A 22,853-nucleotide genomic window follows, 5' to 3' on the forward strand; every position below is an offset into this window, starting at 1 on the left:
TCATGTAATTTTAGTATGGTGCAGCTATGCCTGCAATACTAATAAACTTACTTCATTTGTATTAGTAGTCTTCATGTTGTTACATACCTATATCTAGACATTTAGGGTCGATTACTACTCTGGACTCCAGAGGCAAAAAGGAGGATTGGTCGTCCAATCACAACACTTAGGGGTCTTATCCAGTCTGACACTGGTCTACAAGGATTGGAACTTTTGTCTGCTATGAAAGACAGAAAGTACTGGCGACAAAACTTCACACGCTGCACCTCAGAAGAGGATGAGTAAAGAAGGAGAGAAGAAGACATTTACTTCCCTGTAGCTACAATTCGGTAGTGTTACAGATAAAGCGTGGATGGACAGAGCTAAATGTTGGTATAATTTCTTGTCATATTAATGACGTGTTGTTTCTCGTTGTGCTTCAGCAACCATGCGATTGACTGTGGACAGCAGAGGAGGTTAGTATGTCTAGACGATTCTTTCTTCCACTATTTTTACTTTCTACTTTACTACTTTTTGTGTCTGTGTGTTCAGGTCGTTCATTAGTAAGGAGCTTCCATATTTACTTGTCTATTTGACTTTATGGCTGATTTTGTTGTGTTGCATCCGCAGAGACAAGGATTGTCTTCGGCGAAACAGGGCCAGGTAGAGAGATCGAAACAGGTACGTTCTGCACAGGAAAAGACTGGCGGATTGAGTAAAATTTTAGAAAAAACTTTGTTCTTGAGGATTCCTGTACTAATGATGCTGTTTGCAATGTTGCAGGTATATCTGGTCCGGTTACATCTTCATCAGTCCGACCGGAAGGTAAGAAAATCTCTTGACATATTTGTTAAAGCTTTACGTTAATTGTTGTTATGAACCTATTGCTGAAATACAAGCATATCTTTTACTTCTTATAAAGACTAATTGGGTTATAAGGATATCTTGAGCATGTGCTCGGTCTCAATGCATGCTGTGTGTTGGAGTTGAATCGTGTGTCCCTTTCTCTACAGGTTCATACTCGTTCAACTTCCCACGATCGAGGTCCCCAGACAACTACGCCGAAGTCAGGAGAGATGACTACTTAAACCCGGAGTCCTTCACCATCTCCTTCCACATGAGAACACCGGCCAGAGATACCGGCACCATCTTCTCTTACGGCACACAACAACAGCCGAACGAGATCGGCTTTGTTGGGCAGGCCGGAAACCGAGGCTACACTTTCATGGTGGATAACCAGAGGGCCAATGTCGACATTCCGGAAGTTCTTGACGGCCAGTGGCACGTTGTGGCCATCACGTGGAGGAACTCAGACGGACAGTGGAGGGTGATGGTGGACGGGGAGGAGAGAGCTTCCGGATCCGGTCTGGCGCGAGGACACAGGATCCGTCCTGGCGGCACGTGGTACTTCGGACAAGACGTGAGCCAGGTAGGAGACCGGCCGAGGTTTGAGCGTAACCGGGAGTACGTCGGCGATCTAGCGGAGTTTCACGTGTACAACAGGGTCCTGTCGCCTGCGGAGATGCTGCAGCTGTACCGTCTGGAGGCGACAGGAGACGGGGTGAACTGGAGACGCGTGGACCTCCAGCCGCGCGGACAGGTGCAGCAGAGCCCGTACTCAGGTGAGGCAGGCACGCTCGCTGCAGACAGTGAGGTCGTGTGGCGTAAATGGTAGCGTCTTCGGCTCAGGACCAAGAGGTCGTGGGTTTGAATCCTACCGTGGCAGCGATCTTGTGCCCTTGGGAAAAGTTTACACGACTTTCCTCACTTCACTTTTGGGAGAAAGGAGTAGGGGTCCTTCCCGGGGGGGAGTGGTTCAAATCTTACAGTTTTTGTCTTATGCAATTTTTACAAAACTGGTATGTTACGTCTACTAATTTACGGCTAAACAAAGAAACGAACAAACAGGCCGATCCAAACTGCCCATCATAATTACGTATACCAGTTACACAATAATAGAATGGCAATTAACGGATTCGCAATAGAGAGAGTGGCTGCATGCCCGACGAATATTTGCATTTGTATGTTTTTCATGTTTTTCTGCGTAGTGTGATGGGTTTTTGTTCTTTATACAGTCGCAGTGCGTTTGACAGTGGACGGTAGAGGACGTAAGTAACGAGTATCGTTGTATTAAGAGAACAGAAATCCCCATTTCTGTTCTCTTAGTACAATGCAGTTAGAGAACAATGTACTTAAAGAACAACCTACAGCTTTGCAGCTAATCAAACCTGAATTTTATTGATTTTATATGGTACATCCCAACAGTTTCAACCAAGGCAATGCCACGAATCTGCTCTATTTCACGATGAATTTTTTAACATGATATAACTGACGGAACAGATCACTTCGTGTCTGGAACTATCTTGATACAGTAAAATAATGAGATAGAAGCGATTTTTTTTTCATTTCGAAATTACCGAAAGTAAAAGCAACACTTATCTCGCCGTATACAGAAAAATGTTAATAATTGTTTAATTGTGTTCTCCTACAGAACCTCGTGTGGAGCTCGGGGAGGCTGACATCTCTCCTGGGACAGGTTTGTGGTCCTCTGTACTTTGGTTTCTGGAGATGGGCAATAGGACATATACGAGCGAATACAATGAAAACATTTGCACGATTGAAATAGTAATATCTCCCTGTCCGAGAAGCACTATATTACACGGAGCTTTTTTGTCGTATCTAAGACCAATACAACTGGGAAAATCAACTGTAAAGACGGCCTGTATAATTAGAAACTGTTCATTTACCTGTACTAGACTTATCCAAACAAGCTTGTAGTACACTCGTCACTTCGACGATCTCGCCACCTGCATGACTGAACTTTGTGTTCTTCTACAGGAGTGAGACCGGGTACTGGTACCGATGGAGGCATCGTCACACCTACTGGTAAGTCATGGACTAGTCATAGACTTAATTGTCAATGAATCATAGTATTTAAAGGATTGCCACCAAGCATGCACAACAGGCAAAATTGTGCAATTGTGATTTGCACATGACATAACAGTGATTAAGTTACATGTCGTTTTACCAGGAATGTTCATGATGAGTTTCCCGGAGTCTCGCTCAACTGACAACTACGCCGAGCTGAGGAGCGACAGTCCCTTCAGTCCTGACTCCTTCACCATCTCCTTCCACATGAGAACACCGGCCAGAGATACCGGCACCGTCTTCTCTTATGGCACACAACAACAGCCGCACGAGATCGGCTTCATCGGAAAGAGGGACTCCCAAGGCTACACCTTTATTGTAGACAACGAAAAAGCTGACGTGAACATTCCACAAGTTCTGGACGGCCAGTGGCACGTTGTGGCCATCACGTGGAGGAACTCAGACGGACAGTGGAGGGTGATGGTGGACGGAGAGGAGAGAGCTTCCGGATCCGGTCTGGCCCGAGGGCACAGGATCCGTCCGGGCGGCACGTGGATTCTCGGCCAGGAGCAGAACACTGTCGGCTTCCTGCCGGGCTTCCAGCGGTACCGTGAGTACTCAGGAGACCTGGCGGAGTTCCACGTGCACAACAAGGTTCTGTCAGCCGAGGAGATGCGGCGGCTGTACACGCTGCAGTATCCCGGGGACGCCGTGAACTGGAGACGCGCGACTGTCACGCCGAAAGGACGCGTCTTGAGACAGCCTTACTCAGGTGAGTGATCCGAGGTAACAAGTCATGTAATTTTAGTATGGTGCAGCTATGCCTGCAATACTAATAAACTTACTTCATTTGTATTAGTAGTCTTCATGTTGTTACATACCTATATCTAGACATTTAGGGTCGATTACTACTCTGGACTCCAGAGGCAAAAAGGAGGATTGGTCGTCCAATCACAACACTTAGGGGTCTTATCCAGTCTGACACTGGTCTACAAGGATTGGAACTTTTGTCTGCTATGAAAGACAGAAAGTACTGGCGACAAAACTTCACACGCTGCACCTCAGAAGAGGATGAGTAAAGAAGGAGAGAAGAAGACATTTACTTCCCTGTAGCTACAATTCGGTAGTGTTACAGATAAAGCGTGGATGGACAGAGCTAAATGTTGGTGTAATTTCTTGTCATATTTATGACGTGTTGTTTCTCGTTGTGCTTCAGCAACCATGCGATTGACTGTAGACAGCAGAGGGGGTTAGTATGTCTAGATGATTCTTTCTTGCATTATTTTTTTTTATTTTCTACTTTACTACTTTTTGTGTCTGTGTGTTCAGGTCGTTCATTAGTAAGGAGCTTCCATATTTACTTGTCTATTTGACTTTATGGCTGATTTTGTTGTGTTGCATCCGCAGAGACAAGGATTGTCTTCGGCGAAACAGGGCCAGGTAGAGAGATCGAAACAGGTACGTTCTGCACAGGAAAAGACTGGCGGATTGAGTAAAATTTTAGAAAAAACTTTGTTCTTGAAGATTCCTGTACTAATGATGCTGTTTGCAATGTTGCAGGTATATCTGGTCCGGTTATATCTTCATCAGTCCGACCGGAAGGTAAGAAAATCTCTTGACATATTTGTTAAAGCTTTACGTTAATTGTTGTTATGAACCTATTGCTGAAATACAAGCATATCTTTTACTTCTTATAAAGACTAATTGGGTTATAAGGATATCTTGAGCATGTGCTCGGTCTCAATGCATGCTGTGTGTTGGAGTTGAATCGTGTGTCCCTTTCTCTACAGGTTCATACTCGTTCAACTTCCCACGATCGAGGTCCCCAGACAACTACGCCGAAGTCAGGAGAGATGACTACTTAAACCCGGAGTCCTTCACCATCTCCTTCCACATGAGAACACCGGCCAGAGATACCGGCACCATCTTCTCTTACGGCACACAACAACAGCCGAACGAGATCGGCTTTGTTGGGCAGGCCGGAAACCGAGGCTACACTTTCATGGTGGATAACCAGAGGGCCAATGTCGACATTCCGGAAGTTCTTGACGGCCAGTGGCACGTTGTGGCCATCACGTGGAGGAACTCAGACGGACAGTGGAGGGTGATGGTGGACGGGGAGGAGAGAGCTTCCGGATCCGGTCTGGCGCGAGGGCACAGGATCCGTCCGGGCGGCACGTGGTACTTCGGACAAGACGTGAGCCAGGTAGGAGACCGGCCGAGGTTTGAGCGAAGCCGGGGGTATGAAGGAGACATTGCGGAGTTCCACGTGCATAACAGGGTACTGTCGGGCGAGGACATGCGCCAGTTATACACTTTCCAGAACCCTGGAGATTTCCTGAACTGGAGATACGCGACTATCACACCAAGAGGACAAGTACAGCGGTCTCCTTATGCCGGTAAGACACGTAGTTCCGACACCCTTGCAAGCAGCGTCATTCATGTACACCTTACAGTATACAAGGACTCACTGCATATTATGCACAGTTCAGATTATGTTGCTTCCTTGTGGATGTTTTTATATGACAAGAACTGCATATTTGTAACTTATGTAAGTTAATGAAAGTGTTGTTAATTGAAACATACTAAGTTACAAAGGACGACAAATGGTTTATCTTTCTTTTGCAGGCACATTCCGTGTAGACATTGACAGCAGTGGAGGTAGGATTATGTTTAATGTGAAGCTTGATTTTACTGCAGACTGTAATTTGCACAAGAAGATAAATGGGTAGAGAGGTTCAAATCAACCATTCAACGTGGAATTTATTATCTGTTATCCCAAAGTAGACCAGAGGGCTGGTCGAAAATTCGGTGCCTTCTTTTGGAAAGTGGTTGTCAACCATTTTACACTAAAGCATAATCAGCTTAGTGTTATCCAGTGTCTTAACGTTAATTAAAAGACCTGTTATTCGGTTGTGTCCATCAAACATTGACGCGATACCTCCTGCCCACGCCTACCCAGGTGTCCGTCTGGTCTTCTTGGCTGCACCTGAGGTCCGACCCGGAAGTGAAGTTGGGGCGGTGCCAGGTATGACGTAGCCTGATCCTTTCTCTACCAAATATTTGGCTTGATGATAATGTTACCATAACAGCTAAATGTCTGTAAAGTGCAATGTGCACATTTGGCATAAACTTGATTTGAAGATATGGTGGTAGGTCCAACATGTAGTTCAAAAGGTGCCCAACCGAAATGGCTTGCATTACTCCAATATTTTGTTCTATAAAGCAAATGTCATCACATGAGGTTGTCTTTTCACAGGTGCTACAACTGGATCGGCGGGTGATGTAATCAGACCAGAGGGTACGTATGGATTTTTTGTAAAATTTGTTTTTAGTTTGCTTTGCGATAACTATGTCAAATCCGGATGTTCCGCTTCCATTCTGAACATTTGGTGTAACATGTACCTTAAGACACAGAACCTGACGTATTTGCAACAAGAGGCTAACGCTATGAATTTACCGCTCTCAATTAGTCGCCCTTAAGCACAGACGGGGGACGATATAGGCTTCCCAACACGTTTGCCATACAACTTCGGCTAGATACCCATGTCGTGTCGGAAGAAGACTGTGGGTCATTTTACTTGAAGAAGGCTGTAGAAGCAATTGAGAGACGACTAAATCCTACTTTTTATTGTCTATGAAGACAAGCTCAGTATTTCAGTTAACAAAGGAATCAATTTCTTTCCAGGCATGTACCTATTGAACTTCCCACGGCCACGATCCCCCGAAAACTACGCCGAGGTAAGAGGCGAAAATTCCTTCAACCCGGAGTCCTTCACCATCTCCTTCCACATGAGAACACCGGCCAGAGATACCGGCACCATCTTCTCTTACGGCACACAGCAACAGCCGCACGAGATCGGCTTTGCTGGGCAGTCCGGAAACCGAGGCTACACTTTCATGGTGGATAACCAGAGGGCCAATGTCGACATTCCGGAAGTTCTGGACGGCCAGTGGCACGTTGTTACCATAACATGGAGGAACACAGACGGACTGTGGAGGGTGATGGTGGACGGGGAAGAAAAAGCTTCCGGATCCGGTCTGGCGCGAGGGCACAGGATCCGTCCGGGCGGCACCTGGTACTTCGGACAAGACGTCAGGTCGGTTGGCCCCCGTCCGAGGTTTGAGCGTAACCGGGAGTACGTAGGAGACTTGGCAGAGTTCCAGGTTTATACCAAGGTCTTGTCTCCGGAAGAGATGCTTCAGCTGTACACGATGCAGTACTCCGGAGATGCTGTGAACTGGAGACGCGCGACCATCTCACCCAGGGGACGCGTCCAGCGGTCGCCTTACGGAGGTAGGACATGTTCTGTGGCGTAATTTTCCATGTGGTCCAAGGACTAGAACTTAGAGGAAACTGAGAGGGGAGCCACCACAATACATCGAACGATGTAGGGAGGATAACTAATGAGAGTAGTTTACATGTGTGTTATCAGAAGAAAAGTTAATTTTATGTTTTCAACTTATGATTAAGTTGGGCTTTACTTGTATTTTTCTTACGCAAAGCACACTGTACATGTCTACTAGATGTATTTTAACATCGCTGATTGGGAGGGGCATATTTATCATGTGTGTTATCGTTATGACCATTTGCCTTGGTCATATTTATAATTATAACGTCATTTTCACAGGAACTTTCCGGATAGACGTGGACAGCAGGGGAGGTAATGCTCTTTCAATAAATGTTTGTTATGTCATGTTTCGCTATGTTAAATACCTCCTTTGTTGGTTCAGTAACAATATCAGCAACATTGTTTGCTGTAGAGATAGTCTTGTTGCATATTTGTGACGTTAACCCTTTATCTCCTTTATTTCTTTTCTTTATACCTGATATCCCTCATCTAGTTTCCCGTGTGGTCTTCGGTCCTTCGACAGAGGTTCGACCCGGAAGTGAAATCCAACCGGCAGCAGGTAGAGTGTCTAGCTTACCAGATCAGTTTGCTGCTGTAGTTCGTTCAGTGCCCAGAAGTGGTCCATGTGGCCTTAAACTGAACAAACTCGTTAAAAAAGGGTGACTTTTTCGATAATGACAGTATTCTGTGTCTTAGATGTGAATTTCAAGTACACATTTTGTGAAATCATGTTGTCGACTATTTGTAAAATAGTTATACGCTAATTTGCTCGACGACGGCTTGGCACAGACTTCGTACATTGGTTTTTAATTCAGTTTTTAACTGCAAGAAACCAAGAATAAAGACATATTGTATCGTGTATGATATAACATAGATAGCGCACAAAAGTACTAGTTCCGTTTTGCCCCCAGGGTCGTCGTACATCCTGAAGTTCCCCTCCCCTCGCTCCACGGCAAACTACGCCAACATCCGCGAGAACATCCCGTTTTCCGCGCGAGGCTTCACCCTGTCCTGGCACATGCGCACCGACTCCAAACAGCCCGGCACCATCGTGTCCTACGCCACGTCACAGGAGGACGACGAGGTCGAGTTCTACGGAGACTCAGGGTCAAGGTCGGTCAAAAAGCTTGTTTATGCCTTTTTTATACTCTATATATATCTATAGATATTACCCCATGCCATTCGGTCAAAAAGCTACACAGATGTCTTTACAGCCGACATTGCCATAATGCAGTTGTACTCCCTGCCCCAATCTCTCCCTTCCTCAATTCGAGAAGATAGCGATATTTCAGAAGACATTTTAAAATGTTGTTCGTAGACGTCATCAATGTTTGCAGTATATAATAACATAGCCTTCGGTCAATATTAGCCTTCACTGTCTAGAAGACACTCAAAAACTACTAAGGTCACATGTCCACAAAACCTACTACAAAAAATCATTGAAAACCTCTTTGAGCCACTGCCTCAAAATACGTTAAACCCGTGTAATGAGGGTAGAAACAGTTAAATCCAATCTATACGTTTCTGTACCATTTTACGTTTAACTTATCATATTATTTGCGTTGCTTTGCAATTAGCCTTCAGAAATGAGTTTACAAATAGGTTTGATTAGTAATGACCTGTACACTGTACTAATTGTGACAATGCTCAATAAAATCCGTATTCTTTATAGTCATTAATTTATTCCTCTCTTGATCCCAGGAACTTCCGGTTGCTGGTGAACGGCGAGCAGGCTGACGTCAGCATCCCGGAAGTGCTGGACGGGGCGTGGCACATGGTGACGGTCACGTGGCAGAACAAGAACGGCGAGTGGAACGTGTTCGTGGACGGGCAGCTCAAGGCGACGGGCAACGGGCTGGCTGCCGGACACACCATCAGACCTGGAGGTACGTTTTACTAGTCTCTAGCAGACTACAAACTACGCTGGCTATATGTAGGAGAATATTTGCCAGGGGAGTTTTGACCGCCTTGAGGTATGACTGGTCTGGCGGTACGTACAGTTACAAAGTGTGGTCCAAAGTTTAGGCATACGAACATAAGGAAGATGCGAAGTTAGAATTTAGGCAATCACTTATATCTGTATGAGCGTGTATTTAACATGTTTCAAATAGACTTACCAAGTAAGCTGAAGGGGCACGTTGTAATCCCCGGTTCCTCTTTCTGTACTGATTCGAAACGAAGTAGGCAAATGGCATTAACAACCTTAATTATGGAAATTATCGGTTTAACCAATGAGAGGGTGGCAGGATGCCCAAATAGTTCTCATTTTGCATTTCTATGTTTTCACAGAGGTTTAACACATATGCAAATCAACTAACCGTCACCCGATTTTTGCCTAGAACTCCTGTCCCTGACGTCCTCTCATGGCGATCGCTCGTATTTTGAACAGTGCTGATTTGAACCGATGTTTTTCTTTATAATATCTACACTGTTACAGGTACAAGAACGTCCTCGTAGCTGTGGAAGTTCTAGGTTTTTGTAGTCTAGAGCCTCCCGCCTGGGAAAGATGGGTGTAAAGTTGATGTTGATGTTATTCCTACTTACACTGTTACAGGTACATGGGTGCTGGGCCAGGACCAGGACACGGTGGGGAACGCGTTCCAGGCTACCGAGGCGTACACAGGCGACCTGTCGGAGCTGTACGTGTTCGACATGGTTTAGACTGAATTGTGGATGCATATACAACAAATTTAACTGTCATTGTCACCGTTACAGGTACATGGGTTCTCGGCCAGGACCAGGACACGGTGGGGAACGCGTTCCAGGCTACCGAGGCTTACACAGGCGACCTGTCGGAGCTGTACGTGTTCGACATGGTGCTTCCCCAGGAGGACATGAACAAGCTGGCCGCCGGAACATTCTTCGGGAACGTCATCAACTGGCGCACGGCTCAGGTGTACCCGCGGGGCGGCGTCAGGAAGACACAGTGTGAGTACTGATTTGGTGGATTTCAACCTTCACAATGTTTTCTTTGACAGAGTAGGCTTAAAACTCACGAAAAGACAGTCGGTGAAGGTTAGAAATCCAGGTAATAAGATATGCCAAAAGACATGATTTTGGAACTGTCGTTTGGTGTATCTTAATACCTGGATGTCTAACATTCGCCGACGTATACCTAAAACTGTGCGAGCGGTCGCTTTTTATTTTGTTTACATCATATACATGCAAATTATTTGAAGACATGTGCAAATGTCAGGAAGACCCAGTGTGAGTACAAATTTGTTTATTTGAAAGTTCTCCATCAGTGAGTAAAACTATGTACAATATATACTACTGTAACAGAAGTCTTCCTGGAGTCATGTATGAAACCTGTAACACATAACAGTCGACAGGACGTTTTCTTTGACAGAGTAAGCGTAAAACACGAAGCGTTCGCAGTTTTTGTTTACATCATATACATGCAAATTTATGAATACATGTGCAATCTTCATTGCAATAGGGATATTGTCTACTAGTACTTTTAGATTTCCTTATGCTCCCATTTCCTATCTCATTTCGTATCTCATAATTTACTGGAGAAAGAATATAAGGAACATCAGACCTTTTACGGTACCTAACCTTACCAACTAATTTACATGACAATTGTAAACATTATGTTTGATTCCGTGACGGCATTTCCAGTATACTTTAACTAAGGACTGTATAATGTCCTTGGTATAACTTGCTCCTGTTGTGACTATGGGGTGCCTTTCTACTGATTTTGTAAACTTGTTTCTGACATCAGCCGCCCCCAGGGTTGTCTTCGGAACAGGACCGACCCCCGGCAGAGGTACGCACTCAAAACAAAACGTGCAGCAAACTATCGGTAGCTTTTGTCCATAACAACAAGCTGATATCACGTCACTGCATATATTGCACTGTACATTGCACTGTATCATTGTTACAGTACCGTATGTGGCACTTGTTAATCGCAGACGCAAAAAATGTTGTTGGACTGTGTAGAGCTAGATCTGTATCCGTGTAAAATAACGTCTGTGCAAGTAGTCATCATTGTAAAACACACGTAATCTACGTTCTAAGACAACAGATAAGTTTCTACGTGTTTTTGACGGTCCATATTACAGCCTTCCTCCGGTTAGAATGGCCAATCGCTGGTCATATGATGCAGCTGTAAATTCGGAACGTTTGTTGTTTTAGAACGCAGTTTAGCTCTAGTTCTTGTGAGTAAGAACACCGCTGAATATTATGAATGCACACTCGCACAACAACAGAGACTTACTAACGTCGTCAACTTGACCAGGCTATATCGGCACTGGTATCGGGACTGGTGGTATCAGCCCTGGTATCGGCACGGGTATCAGCCCGGGTATCACTACCGGTATCAGCCCGGGTATCACCACTGGTATCGGCCCTGGTATCAGCACTGGTATCCTACTCGTACCAGTGCAAATTGGTGGTGGAAGAGTACACATAGGACCGGGACAAGGTACTGTGTTACTTCGGCAATGTTTGCTTGCCAGACGACTGACGGACTGACTGGACGCTTTGGTGCTTTACACTGTTAGCCTCTACCAGGCTTCGGGAGGCGGTTGGAAAGAGTAGAAATCGGCCACATACAGAGATAACATGCCAAGGGAGTCGGTCTGCTGAAGAGAGCAGTTTGGGTGCGGCAAACTGTTCTCTCCAGCAGGCCAACTTCCCCGGCATGTTATCTCTGTCTATTTGGCCGATTTCTACTACTTCCAGCCGCGCCTCCCGAAGCCTGGTAGAGGCTACTTTACTGTAGTAATCACTGGCAGTTGTCGTGTACAAGCTTCTGTCATAGGCATGTGATTGCACAATGCACTGATTGCACAATGCAACTAATAAACATTCGAGCTTTTATGGTAGCTGTCAAAGATGTTGGTAGTTAGTGCTTTATATGTTGTAAATATTCATGTGTTTCTTGATACACTTGCGTTCTATGAATATTTGAAAACGTACATAGAAAGCAACTGTACTTTCTTGACCATTTTGGAACAAAACAGCATATCTTCCCTAGGTCATGAACTGGTCCTCTTGCAATATCTTTAGCATGAAGTTGTTTTATCCCCATGTATTGTTGCCCATTTACCATTGCATATTGTGATGATTTTCATTATTTTGCGATTGTTACGATTGTGACTTGTTCTGAACTGATTAACGACCTAACGTGACAAATTGACCACCTGACAGGGCCTTTCGATAGAGACGGCACTACCACAGGGGAGACTGACGGAGACGAACCCGGACGTACACTGGCTGTGCAAGGTGGTTTGACCTATTCCACAGACACGTTTGCTAGTATACTAGACTAAAAAACAGAACCAGCATTTGGGCCCGCGCTGGAATAAGATAACGTGTTACCAGTTCTGATAATGTGACTTATATAGTTGAAGTGGTAAGCTTGTAGCGCGGTCAACGACATAAACCCACAAAGACAACTAAGCGATTTTGCGGCAAAAGGCAAGTATCGTCACCCCAATGGCTGATAGATGGGGATGAGGCACCAAGTGAAGAAACGATAACTATCATTGTTACCATTCACCCTAAAGCTATCGCTACTGTTACTGGTGTTCATACACTTTTCGCTTTGCTAGATTGGGATGGGGGCACCAAACACAGAAACGGTAACGACTGCGTACCTTTCAAATTATCGCTACTGTTAACAGTTGTTGTTCCTCCGTCGTTCTCGACTATAACCAATGACACCACATCGGCTTCTGTGTGTCCGGCTGTGGCTCACCAGTCCTATATGGGCTTTAATTGCTCTGCCACATCGCTACTGTATGTAGTATTAATAATAATGATAAATTAAATAATAACCTTTATTTTACATTCATACTAAGTACAGGTGAACAGATGAAGGTAATATACATGTTCGTAGTACAAACAGCTCTAAAACTACACTAATACAGAGATTCGGCTTCTTCTCGTTTCTTTGTGATGGTGTGATAGGTTTGTTTAATGCAGGATGATCGAAATAGAATGTGCGTTTTAATCCAGGGCCGGTGCAACTGAGCTTCCCGTCGCCGGCTTCCACCGACAACTACGCTGTGATCGAGGGCGTGGGACCTCAGTCCGGCAGTATGGACGCCTTCACGGTGTCCTTCCACATGCGGACGGACGAACCGACCACGGGAACCGTTTTCTCGTACGCCACGCCGGACCAGCCGCACCAGCTGGCCTTCTACGGGGACAACTCTCTCAGGTAGTCTACTGCCCTATGTATCACTCCATCGTGTAACTCTCCCTGGTAAACTCTCCAGGCTCCTAGGACACACCTTTAATTTTTACTAGCCTGGGTACCACCCTGTTTAGTTTACGTTCGCTCCCACAACTGGTAGCTAACCAGTATGGTACCCAGTCCACAAGTGTACAACTCTGTCGGACAACGCTTAAGTTTTCCTTTCCTTTATTTTGGATTCGTTTCTCCTTAATATGTTCAAGTTAAAATAAGTCTTAGCTACTTGAGTGCGTTACCATTTGTGTTGTACTATTGTCCTTAATGTGTGAACATTTTTTAAAACTCCCTCAGGTACCACCGCTTCATCGTCAACAACGAGCGCACGGACATCACTGTTCCCGACCTCATGGACGGAGAGTGGCATTCAGTACTCCTCAGGTAGGGATGTCTTGGCATTTACAGTCACTGTGTATTTCTACGTTAAATTAACGTCTGATGACAGGTCTCGAATCAGGGACCTCTTGGTTCCGAGTCGAGCACTGCCGTTACGCCACACGATCCAACAAAGTTAATTTTTTACTTGTTGTCCCGTGCGGAACAGGTGGGAGCGGACCCAGGCTGGCTGGGCTGGCCACGGGTCAAAGGTAGCTTTAAGTCTGTATCGTCTTCCGTCACTAACGTTAATGCTTACAACAGGTGGGAACGTACCAGGGGGTCCTGGAAGGTTTACGTGGACGGCGTACAGCGGGCGCGCGGGGCCGGGCTGGCCACGGGACACTACGTGCCGCACGGGGGAACCTACGTCCTGGGACAAGACCAGGACAGGCAGGGCGGAGGATTCGATGCCAGTCAGGTGGGCATGTGGAATTTATGTTTCCCTTGCTGAATATGGTATTTTATTTGTAGCATGTAAGACTAAGAACTTTTCAAGAGGATCTCAAAAGGGCAAACATAACCTGGGAAGAGGCTGAGGAAGCAGCAGCCACTAGACCCAGATGGAAGCTTGCTGCCCAATGTGCCCTTAGGCACAGGGGGACCTAGGGTCTAAGGCAAGGTAAGAATGTAAGCCTAGAATGTTTCTACCTTTGGAGAGTAACCCTGACGTGTACGTACATGTGCACGTAGCCGAATTCAGCAGGAGATATTGTCCAATTGAAACAGTCTAGCAGCTCGCACAACACAAGGAACTGCCTTGAGCCAGGACTTAAACATACAGCCACACAGTCATAGTGCACATTCACAATCATAAGCAAGCAGTGGTATAATTCCGAGCCTTACCCCTTGCCTTCCCTCCTGTAGGCGTACGTGGGAGACTTAGCGGAGTTCCACCTCTGGGACAACGAGCTGGACGACTCCCGCGACATCCAGCGCGTCCAGGACCGGACCCTTTACGGCAACGTCATCAACTGGCGAGACGTCGACGTGCAGACCTTCGGCAGCGTCGACACAACGCCATACCTCATAGGTGCGAGCGATGTCGCTATGTCTGGACACGGCCATCCACTCATGCCACATTCCTAGAATTTAGAATTTTTAATGTTGAATAAGCGAATTTTAACGTTGTATGCTGATTAATGTCAACTGTTAAATATAATGTATAAAGGAATACAGTCTATTTGGACATTTTCTACTCTTTCCAGTCGCTTCAGAAGCCTGGTAGAGTCTACTGTCCATGCCATGTCATGTAATATGTAGTTTGAATACTTTTGGAAGAGTTGTGGTCGCATGTACATGTACATGTACATGTACACATCTAAAGGAGGTAAACTATTTAACCTATAGATGTGTTATTTTCTGTCCCCTTACTTACAAATTCCATCTCGTTTGATTTCCAGAAATCTCAGAAACAAGACCTGACGGAGCGAGACCCACGACTGAAGAAGGTAATGGTGTACTTCGCTAAGAATCTTCCACACTGGTAACGTTACCAGTTCATAATTGTGAGATATTAGTAATTCGATACTAATTTTACAATTAATTTGACAATGAGTTGTTAAAGCGTAATGTACTGATAAAGTGATATGTGTGCATAACGTCCTAACTTACGTCACTGACCCACCAGACTCAAGGCTGACACCGGGAAGGCCTAGACCAGGGGAAGAGCGACCAGGTAATAAAACCATTCTGTAATAATTGTGAATTAAAAGACAACCGTTAATTGTGAAATTATAGCAGTTCTATTACATAGTAATTAACAAATCATAATCAAAAGCCTTTCTAGCGGTTTGGTGTGATAATGCATTGTTTTCATATACTAAAGGCAGATATCTATCCCTGATACCTACTACATGTAGTTAAATAGACCTAACCTGTTACTGACCCGCCAGGCACCGGACTTACACCTGAGAGACCAAGACCATCCGGCGGCGAGCGACCAGGTATTTTCGTCATTAATATAAAGAATTTTATAGCCTATAACATTAGCCTGGTACCATCTGGACTTTCGCTCCTCAACGCTCGAAAAAATCCCAGTAAATGAATGCCAGCGGTCCCAGACGTGATTTTTTCGAGCGTTGCCGAGCGAAAATCCGGATGGTACCCAGGCTACTATAACATCGTTTGTAGCCGTTTTTGTGATTACTATGGTTTTAATGGACGCTAACATTAGTGTCTGGGACATGTACTATTAGATGAGATCTGACCCTACTTACTTTACTGACCTGTCAGACCCTGGACGTGAGGAGGAGAGACCCAGGCCACATGAGGGATCCGGACAGGACCCAGGTACCGCCAACATTTCTGGAATTAGTTACAAAAAATGGCTTAAGTTTCATTTTGTGACTGTTCATTTCTTTTTTTATATGACAGTTTAACCTGCCTTAAAAGGGAAAAAAAAACTTCGCACTTATGATGACAGTAGAATTATGTGCATAAATGTGTGTAGGGAGAGTCCTTCCCGCGCCACGCGGTGCATAGATAGGTGCCTATCTCCGGTTGAGTAGCCCTCGGGCCACACAGTAGCGCAATCACTACAGCAGGGGGCTAGTCCACTGGTAGAGATGTGTGTTTCCCCAAATGCTGAGTGCTAAGCAGAGAAAGCAGCGTGTACCATTTGTAAGTCGTTGGTCTGACTCGGTCGGGGATCAAACTCACGACCTACAGAATGCAAGGCGAACCCTCTACCCAATTGGCCACTGCACCGGTCATAACTACGTTGTTGCGTCTTTGTATTCCCAGAATCGTTCTCCTTTAAATTCCCTGACCCGCCGTCCAAGTATAACTGGGTGGAGGTCCGCGACCCGAAGCGGCTGAGCACCCAGGACTTCACCATCGCCTGGCACATGCGCACGGACGGCCCGGGCACAGGCACCGTGTTCTCCTACGCCACCGAGCAGCAGGACAACGAGATCGAGTTCTACGGAGACTCCACCGACAAGTTCTTCACCTTCCGCGTCAACGACTACCTAGCCGCCGTCAACGGAGATACCACCCTGACGGACGGGGGCTGGCACATGGTGGTCTTAAGGTAATGTTGCACAATCGTTTTGTTTCTTCTTCATCTTCTTCTTCTCCAATCAAATAAGGTCAATGACCTGAACCAGAGGCCTGTCACCATAATAAATGATATTGGGTTGCATAATTTTGCAAGTGCCATGTAGAACCTACTTAAAGAGGGGCTGCATTGTCACCATTAAGATGAATGACTCTCAGTAAGACTAAATTGAAATAGAACAGCATTTGTTTGGCTAAACCATGTGAAGGTTGCATTGCCATCAAATCCACAATAATCGTGTACAGCAGTGTGCTCGTTTTCTCAAAGAGGACAACAAAAAGGTACATGTTTCTTTTATTTCTTGTGTACAGGTGGCAGAGCAGTCCGTACGGTACGTGGCAGGTGTACGTGGACGGGAAGAAGGCGCTAGAAGGGAACGGCCTGGCGCCGGGACACCGGATCAGGGACGGAGGCACCTGGATTCTGGGACAGGACCAGTCCTTCCCCGGAGGAGGCTTCGAGCAAAGAAAGGCAAGTTCTCTAAGAAAAACTTCACATATCTCTCATATCTTAGTAAATGCATATATCCAGGCATCGCCAGGGCTCCTCTCACCCGATGGTTTATTCGGCGTTTTGTTTTATATGCCAACATTTATTACAAGACATGGCGACGGCACATTCATGTTTTTTTAACTTATATTCATGCCGCAACCAAAGTAGACAGACGTATGAACGAAAAACAGACATACTCCTTTTCACCTAAGTCAAATGAGGAAATTCGTGTTAAGTGCCGTGCCAAGGGCACAAGATCGTTGGCATGGCAGGGTTCGAACCTCTTGGATTCGAGACGAACTCTACCATTAAGCCACATGACCCCACATTGCGTTAACTTATTTTTTTCTCTACACCAGTCCTACGCCGGAGACATTGCGGAGTTCTACGTGTGGGACTACAGCGTGAGCGACAATCAGCTGACAGACATTTTCGACGGGAGGCTGAGAGGAAACATCATCGACTGGAGAAGGGCCAATCTTCACCGCGTGGGAGACGCGGAGAGGTTTCCTTACCTCATCACAGGTGCTTAAAGTTAAATCTTCTGGTCCAACACAAAAAGTTCTCTCACCTAATCTCCAAGCAGATCATACGATGGCAAGGCAGTATCCATTGGCCAGAGGAGTGTCCATTAGCCACCGAAGATCTGCCTGCACTCGCACAGGGAGGAGCACTTCCTTTCAAAAATGGTGTTGCTGCCCCTCCTTGTGCCCCTATTAACAGCAATTGAAAAACTGGCCACGCTAAGGTTTTTACAAGCGGTTTATAGCTTGAATCTGGGACAAATTCAGTCACCCGCGCACATCTCAGTGGGAGTTCCCCCCCTAACTGAATCAGATACAATTCTGTATGCTGGCACTGTGATGCTTTCTGAAACATGGAAATGGATACTTATGGTTAAAATTTAAAACCCCATGCCAGACATTACAAAACACAAGGTGAACCTTCTCCTCCGGATCCATTGTTTAAACTGCCCAATACATGTATAACAGTTGGTGTTGTGACCCATAGACAGACTTCCTGTAACGGCCAACCATGCAGCCCCACAAGGAGGACAATAGCCTTGCCCGGTGGTTAGGGCAATAAACTACTTGGCAAACACATTCTGAGTAGGCAACAACTAGGTGTTAATAGCCTTTGACGTTTCGACTGCAGGCAGATCTTCGGTGGCTAATGGACACTCCTCTGGCCAATGGATACTGCCTTGCCACCGTATGATCTGCTTGGAGATTACTCTCACCTAAAGCTTGCGACCAGTCACTCTGGTCTTCCAGAGTAGACTGACCCAGTGAAGCTTGTCACGTGGCTTCTTTGACGTCAACACTGGGTCAAAGGTATCTTGTAGACGATGTTGGCCCCGTCGCGGTTAATGAAGGGTGATGGGCCCTGATGTATATGACTTCATCACATGTGCGTCAGGTGTAGAAACGTTCATTCGATATAAGTTAAAGGAGCCAGTCCTATATCCTGCTTGAAGTTAAGTATCTAAAAGTAGTTAATCCAGTTTGAGTTGAAAGTAGAAAAATGCTGCCTTGAAAATCACAGTTGATTCAGAATGTCATGTTAATTCGGACATTGTTTCGCCGTTCTCAGGGAGTTCTGCTATTGCCACTAGTCGTGTAAAATGTTTCTTGTGAAAAATGTAAATATTGTACCGGAGACAAATTAATTCAGTTCCTGTTTGGAACGAAGGTCTCATCACTAAGTCCCCGTGTGTCGCTGACTGAAATGGTATTCCTTGCTTTCAGTCACAACATATGTTGAAGAAGCCGACCCGTTGTATCCAGGTAAAATTCTATTCTTCAATGTCTTACTTAACGTTCATTCATATCACTAAAATCTCTGTTTCTTTTGTCGTGGCCATCATTGAATACTAACTTGACACATATTTCATGTACTATCATTGTATGTTTATTTTTGTAACATTAGCCACCCTTAGCTCCAATGATCGCATACCTTGTACACGTATTTCGTTTCTACATTGACTAGACTCGATGACTGTTCTGGTATGTTTTCATAAGAAGTGTTGATTTTGTTACTCACCATCACACTCTCATTATTGTCACACACTGTAGGACCGGTAGTTTCCCCCGATAGACTAAGACCTGTAACGAGTAGCCCCCTCGTACCGGACGGGTCAGGAGTTGGGCCTGACGACACAGGGAGACGACCGCCGGTTCACACAATACCCGCCCCACCTACAGACGGACGAATTGACACTGACGAGGATAGCCCCTTTGGTAATGTTATACCTGGAGCCATACCAGATAGGGTAGCCCCAGGGGGGAGACCACACCGCCCGAGACCTGTAGGTAGAACAACGGTTGCGCCAGACGAGTCTGATCCTGACAGGATAGCTGTACTTCCAGGTAGAGGAGTTACCCGCGATAGAACCACCCCAGCACCAGACGGGGTTGGGAGGCCAGACTACAGGCCTGTAGACCCTTCGGAACCGGACAGGCCAGGATACAGGCCAGACGACCCGGATAGAAGACCTGATGTGCCAGGCTACAGGCCCATAGACCCTTCTAGACCTGACAGGCCAGGATACAGGCCAGAAGACCCGGATAGACCTGATGTGCCAGGCTACAGGCCCGTAGACCCATCGAGACCCGACAGGCCAGGTTACAGGCCAGGAGACCCTGATAGAAGACCCGATGGGCCAGAATCCAGGCCAGAAGACAGAGATAGGTACGGCAGGCCCACGGAAACACCAGACAGGCCTTGGTACAGAACTACAGTGGCACCAGATATGTATGGAAAGCCTCGGTACAAAACTACTGAGGCTCCAGATGGAGCGTATAGACCTCGTCCTGGGCCCACAGAAGCACCAGATGGTTCTGAACCTGATAGGCACGCTGTACTTCCGGGTAGCGGTATTCGCCGCGATAGGACAACTCCATCACCGGACGAGGAGCGTGAGAGGCCTGACAGACCGCGGCATTGGCCCACGGAAAGACCAGAAGTGGACAGGCTCCAACACAGAACTATGGAGACACCAGATATGTACGAGACACCAACACCGGCACCAGGTAGACCCTACAGACCTCGTCCCAGGCCTACAGAAGCACCGGACGGTTCGGGACCTGGTAGGCACGCTGTACTTCCAGGCAGCGGCATTTCCCGATATAGAACAACCCCAGCACCGGACGGTGTGGATGCGGGTAGCCCTGACAGGCCTGGCTTCCGGCCAGACGACCTGGACGGACCAGAAGATGGTAGGCCCCGCCACAGACCCACAGAAGCACCGGATAGAGCTGAAGGACGTGAAGACCTGGGAGGTGAAGGAGCTGAGGGACCAGACAGAGAGGATAGACCCCGACATAGACCCACCGAGGCACCGCGTTGGCCTTACAGACCAGGGATGGACAGACAAACAGAAGCCCCAGATGTTGGTCGACCCCACTACAGACCTACAGAGGAAGAAGAGAGACCAGGTATGCAAATACTGCATGTTAGAACACTGCAGAAATGAAGTGTTCAGAACAGGAAGTTAATGCCAGGTGGAGAAGCTGTTACCATCAGGTAAGAAATTGGTCATCCAAGACGAACGGCAAAGGAAAACCCGGAAGCTGAAGCATGGGTTGGTGAAAGCTACGCTTGCTGCTTCAGCCATGTAGATGCCACGCGCAGCCGTGTTGTCAGCAGACGCTTGGGCTGATGAGGCTGCCTATCATACCCGATCACTGATTTATGATTCCTGCGCTTGTCGATGCCAGCCTTCGCTTTGCCTTAAGTGTGCTTGCTCCTATGTCGCTTTGCCGCTTTCAGGATTAAGGTAGAGCTCTTGCCTCGTTGCTTATGAAGTGCAGCCAGCAACTTTCCTATATGCGGGCCCTTGTTATTGGTGTTATTGGCGTCTGCTCACACTGCAGACAGAAATTATAGAACAACGTCCTGGAGAATATGTTTGTTTTTCAAATTGCTTCAATTTCAAGGATAGGCGATGGAAATGTCTCTTTACAGAAGAAAATGGTGACCTTGCTTGGCAAGCTTCACACACCAGTTGCTTTGAATGGGCGATAGTTTAGACACAGCTTGTGATGATTCAGACATGAACAACTACTTACGGACGTACTGCAGATAGCATGCCTCTTAGTTTTAGTACACAATCACGCATTTACCTAACACTATTTATTGCATTTACACATGCCTTGCTTACAACCCTAACCAATTGCATTGCCATTGCTCTGGTGATATGTCTAGCGAGTCACAACATAACAGCTAATGAAGAATATGGTGTGTGTATTATACTAGTACATAGCCTTTGTTTCTTTGTATATTAAGATTTGAACATGACATAGTCAGCTTGGATGTATGTTGTTATACAATATTAAGCAGCATTTGAACCTGAAAGGTAAGTGGGGAATGGCATGCGATGATGTTCATATGTTGTGTACTTCATTGACCATCTTCCACATGGCACCTTAAAATTGTCAGATGTAAAAGTTGGCATATTGTTAATGGACAGGATGATTACCCACTTTATCCCTTATCGTAACTCCTCTGAATCAAAAGGATTTAACCATTGTCTATAAATACAGGAAAACATCAGAAAGAACTTAAAATGACCTGAATCATTCCTACCATTGAAGCAAAATAGCAAATGTCTATTAGAATTGACCTTCACCGATACAGACAGACGGTGGCTTTGACACTAAAGCTACGAGTATGCTTGAGCTTTTATGTACTGTATTACGGACCATTTTGCTTTTTTGTATGACAATTTTGCTTTTATGTATAACGACAATTTTGCTTTTATGTATAACGACACTTTGTCTTGTATGTATAAGGACAATTTTGCTTTTATGTATAACGACACTTTGTCTTGTATGTATAACGGACCATTTGACCACACAAACCACAGGACCCTACATTCATTCGAGGAAACCTGTGACAGAGGGGCCCGATGGAGACAGACTTGTGACAGAGGCACGTGACAGGGAAGGTTCACTAATACCCGTGACCGATGCACCTGGAAGGGAAGGTGCGTTAATACCTGTGACGGCGGTACCCGATACAGAACGAACGACGAGACCATTTACGGGTGAACAGGATGGTGAAGACAGGCTGAGACCTGTGACGGAAGAAACAGATGTAGATAACAGGCTGAGACCCGTAGCAGAGGTACCAGAAGATGAGGACAGGCCAAGACCTGTGACGGAGAGACCGGAAGGAGAGGATAGGCCAAGACCTGTGACGGAGAGACCGGAAGGAGAGGACAGGCTGAGACCGGATGGAGTGGACAGGCCAAGACCTGTGACGGAGAGACCGGAAGGAGAGGATAGGCCAAGACCTGTGACGGAGAGACCGGAAGGAGAGGACAGGCTGAGACCTGTGACGGAGGCACCGGAAGGAGAGGACAGGCTGAGACCGGAAGGAGAGGACAGGCTGAGACCTGTGACGGAGAGACCGGAAGGAGAGGACAGGCTGAGACCGGATGGAGTGGACAGGCCAAGACCTGTGACGGAGAGACCGGAAGGAGAGGATAGGCCAAGACCTGTGACGGAGAGACCGGAAGGAG

The 22,853-nt window shown here is 46.3% G+C and overlaps 2 protein-coding genes and 1 long non-coding RNA gene across 3 annotated transcripts in view; all 3 read left to right on the forward strand.

The window, feature by feature from the left end:
* Positions 1 to 12,475, forward strand: part of LOC109487474 — a 35,017-nt gene extending 22,542 nt beyond the window's left edge. Inside the window, exons 34-51 of the mRNA XM_019791464.1 lie at positions 2,055 to 2,087; positions 2,471 to 2,515; positions 2,818 to 2,865; positions 3,011 to 3,101; positions 4,729 to 5,246; positions 5,476 to 5,508; positions 5,810 to 5,875; positions 6,107 to 6,148; positions 6,536 to 7,144; positions 7,479 to 7,511; positions 7,693 to 7,758; positions 8,111 to 8,312; positions 8,901 to 9,085; positions 9,754 to 9,851; positions 10,013 to 10,127; positions 10,924 to 10,968; positions 11,440 to 11,625; positions 12,354 to 12,475. Coding sequence (XP_019647023.1) covers positions 2,055 to 2,087; positions 2,471 to 2,515; positions 2,818 to 2,865; positions 3,011 to 3,101; positions 4,729 to 5,246; positions 5,476 to 5,508; positions 5,810 to 5,875; positions 6,107 to 6,148; positions 6,536 to 7,144; positions 7,479 to 7,511; positions 7,693 to 7,758; positions 8,111 to 8,312; positions 8,901 to 9,085; positions 9,754 to 9,851; positions 10,013 to 10,127; positions 10,924 to 10,968; positions 11,440 to 11,625; positions 12,354 to 12,475 — 2,537 coding nt within the window. The remainder of the gene's footprint in view (positions 1 to 2,054; positions 2,088 to 2,470; positions 2,516 to 2,817; positions 2,866 to 3,010; positions 3,102 to 4,728; positions 5,247 to 5,475; positions 5,509 to 5,809; positions 5,876 to 6,106; positions 6,149 to 6,535; positions 7,145 to 7,478; positions 7,512 to 7,692; positions 7,759 to 8,110; positions 8,313 to 8,900; positions 9,086 to 9,753; positions 9,852 to 10,012; positions 10,128 to 10,923; positions 10,969 to 11,439; positions 11,626 to 12,353) is intronic.
* Positions 12,476 to 14,055: 1,580 nt separating this feature from the next.
* On the forward strand, positions 14,056 to 15,722 carry LOC109487549. The gene is made up of 5 exons (XR_002141250.1): positions 14,056 to 14,197; positions 14,644 to 14,809; positions 15,180 to 15,227; positions 15,407 to 15,454; positions 15,672 to 15,722. It is a non-coding gene; the product is annotated as an uncharacterized LOC109487549 (long non-coding RNA).
* A 252-nt stretch (positions 15,723 to 15,974) lies between these two features.
* LOC109487475 overlaps positions 15,975 to 22,853 on the forward strand; it is a 46,515-nt gene continuing 39,636 nt past the window's right edge. The window contains exons 1-7 of the mRNA XM_019791465.1: positions 15,975 to 16,068; positions 16,522 to 16,810; positions 17,149 to 17,308; positions 17,689 to 17,854; positions 19,078 to 19,116; positions 19,405 to 20,766; positions 22,197 to 22,792. Coding sequence (XP_019647024.1) covers positions 15,975 to 16,068; positions 16,522 to 16,810; positions 17,149 to 17,308; positions 17,689 to 17,854; positions 19,078 to 19,116; positions 19,405 to 20,766; positions 22,197 to 22,792 — 2,706 coding nt within the window. The remainder of the gene's footprint in view (positions 16,069 to 16,521; positions 16,811 to 17,148; positions 17,309 to 17,688; positions 17,855 to 19,077; positions 19,117 to 19,404; positions 20,767 to 22,196; positions 22,793 to 22,853) is intronic.

Source organism: Branchiostoma belcheri, unplaced genomic scaffold, assembly GCF_001625305.1.
Source record: "Branchiostoma belcheri isolate BF01 breed outbred unplaced genomic scaffold, Haploidv18h27 scaffold89, whole genome shotgun sequence".
In the NCBI taxonomy this organism is placed as follows: Eukaryota; Metazoa; Chordata; class Leptocardii; order Amphioxiformes; family Branchiostomatidae; genus Branchiostoma; species Branchiostoma belcheri.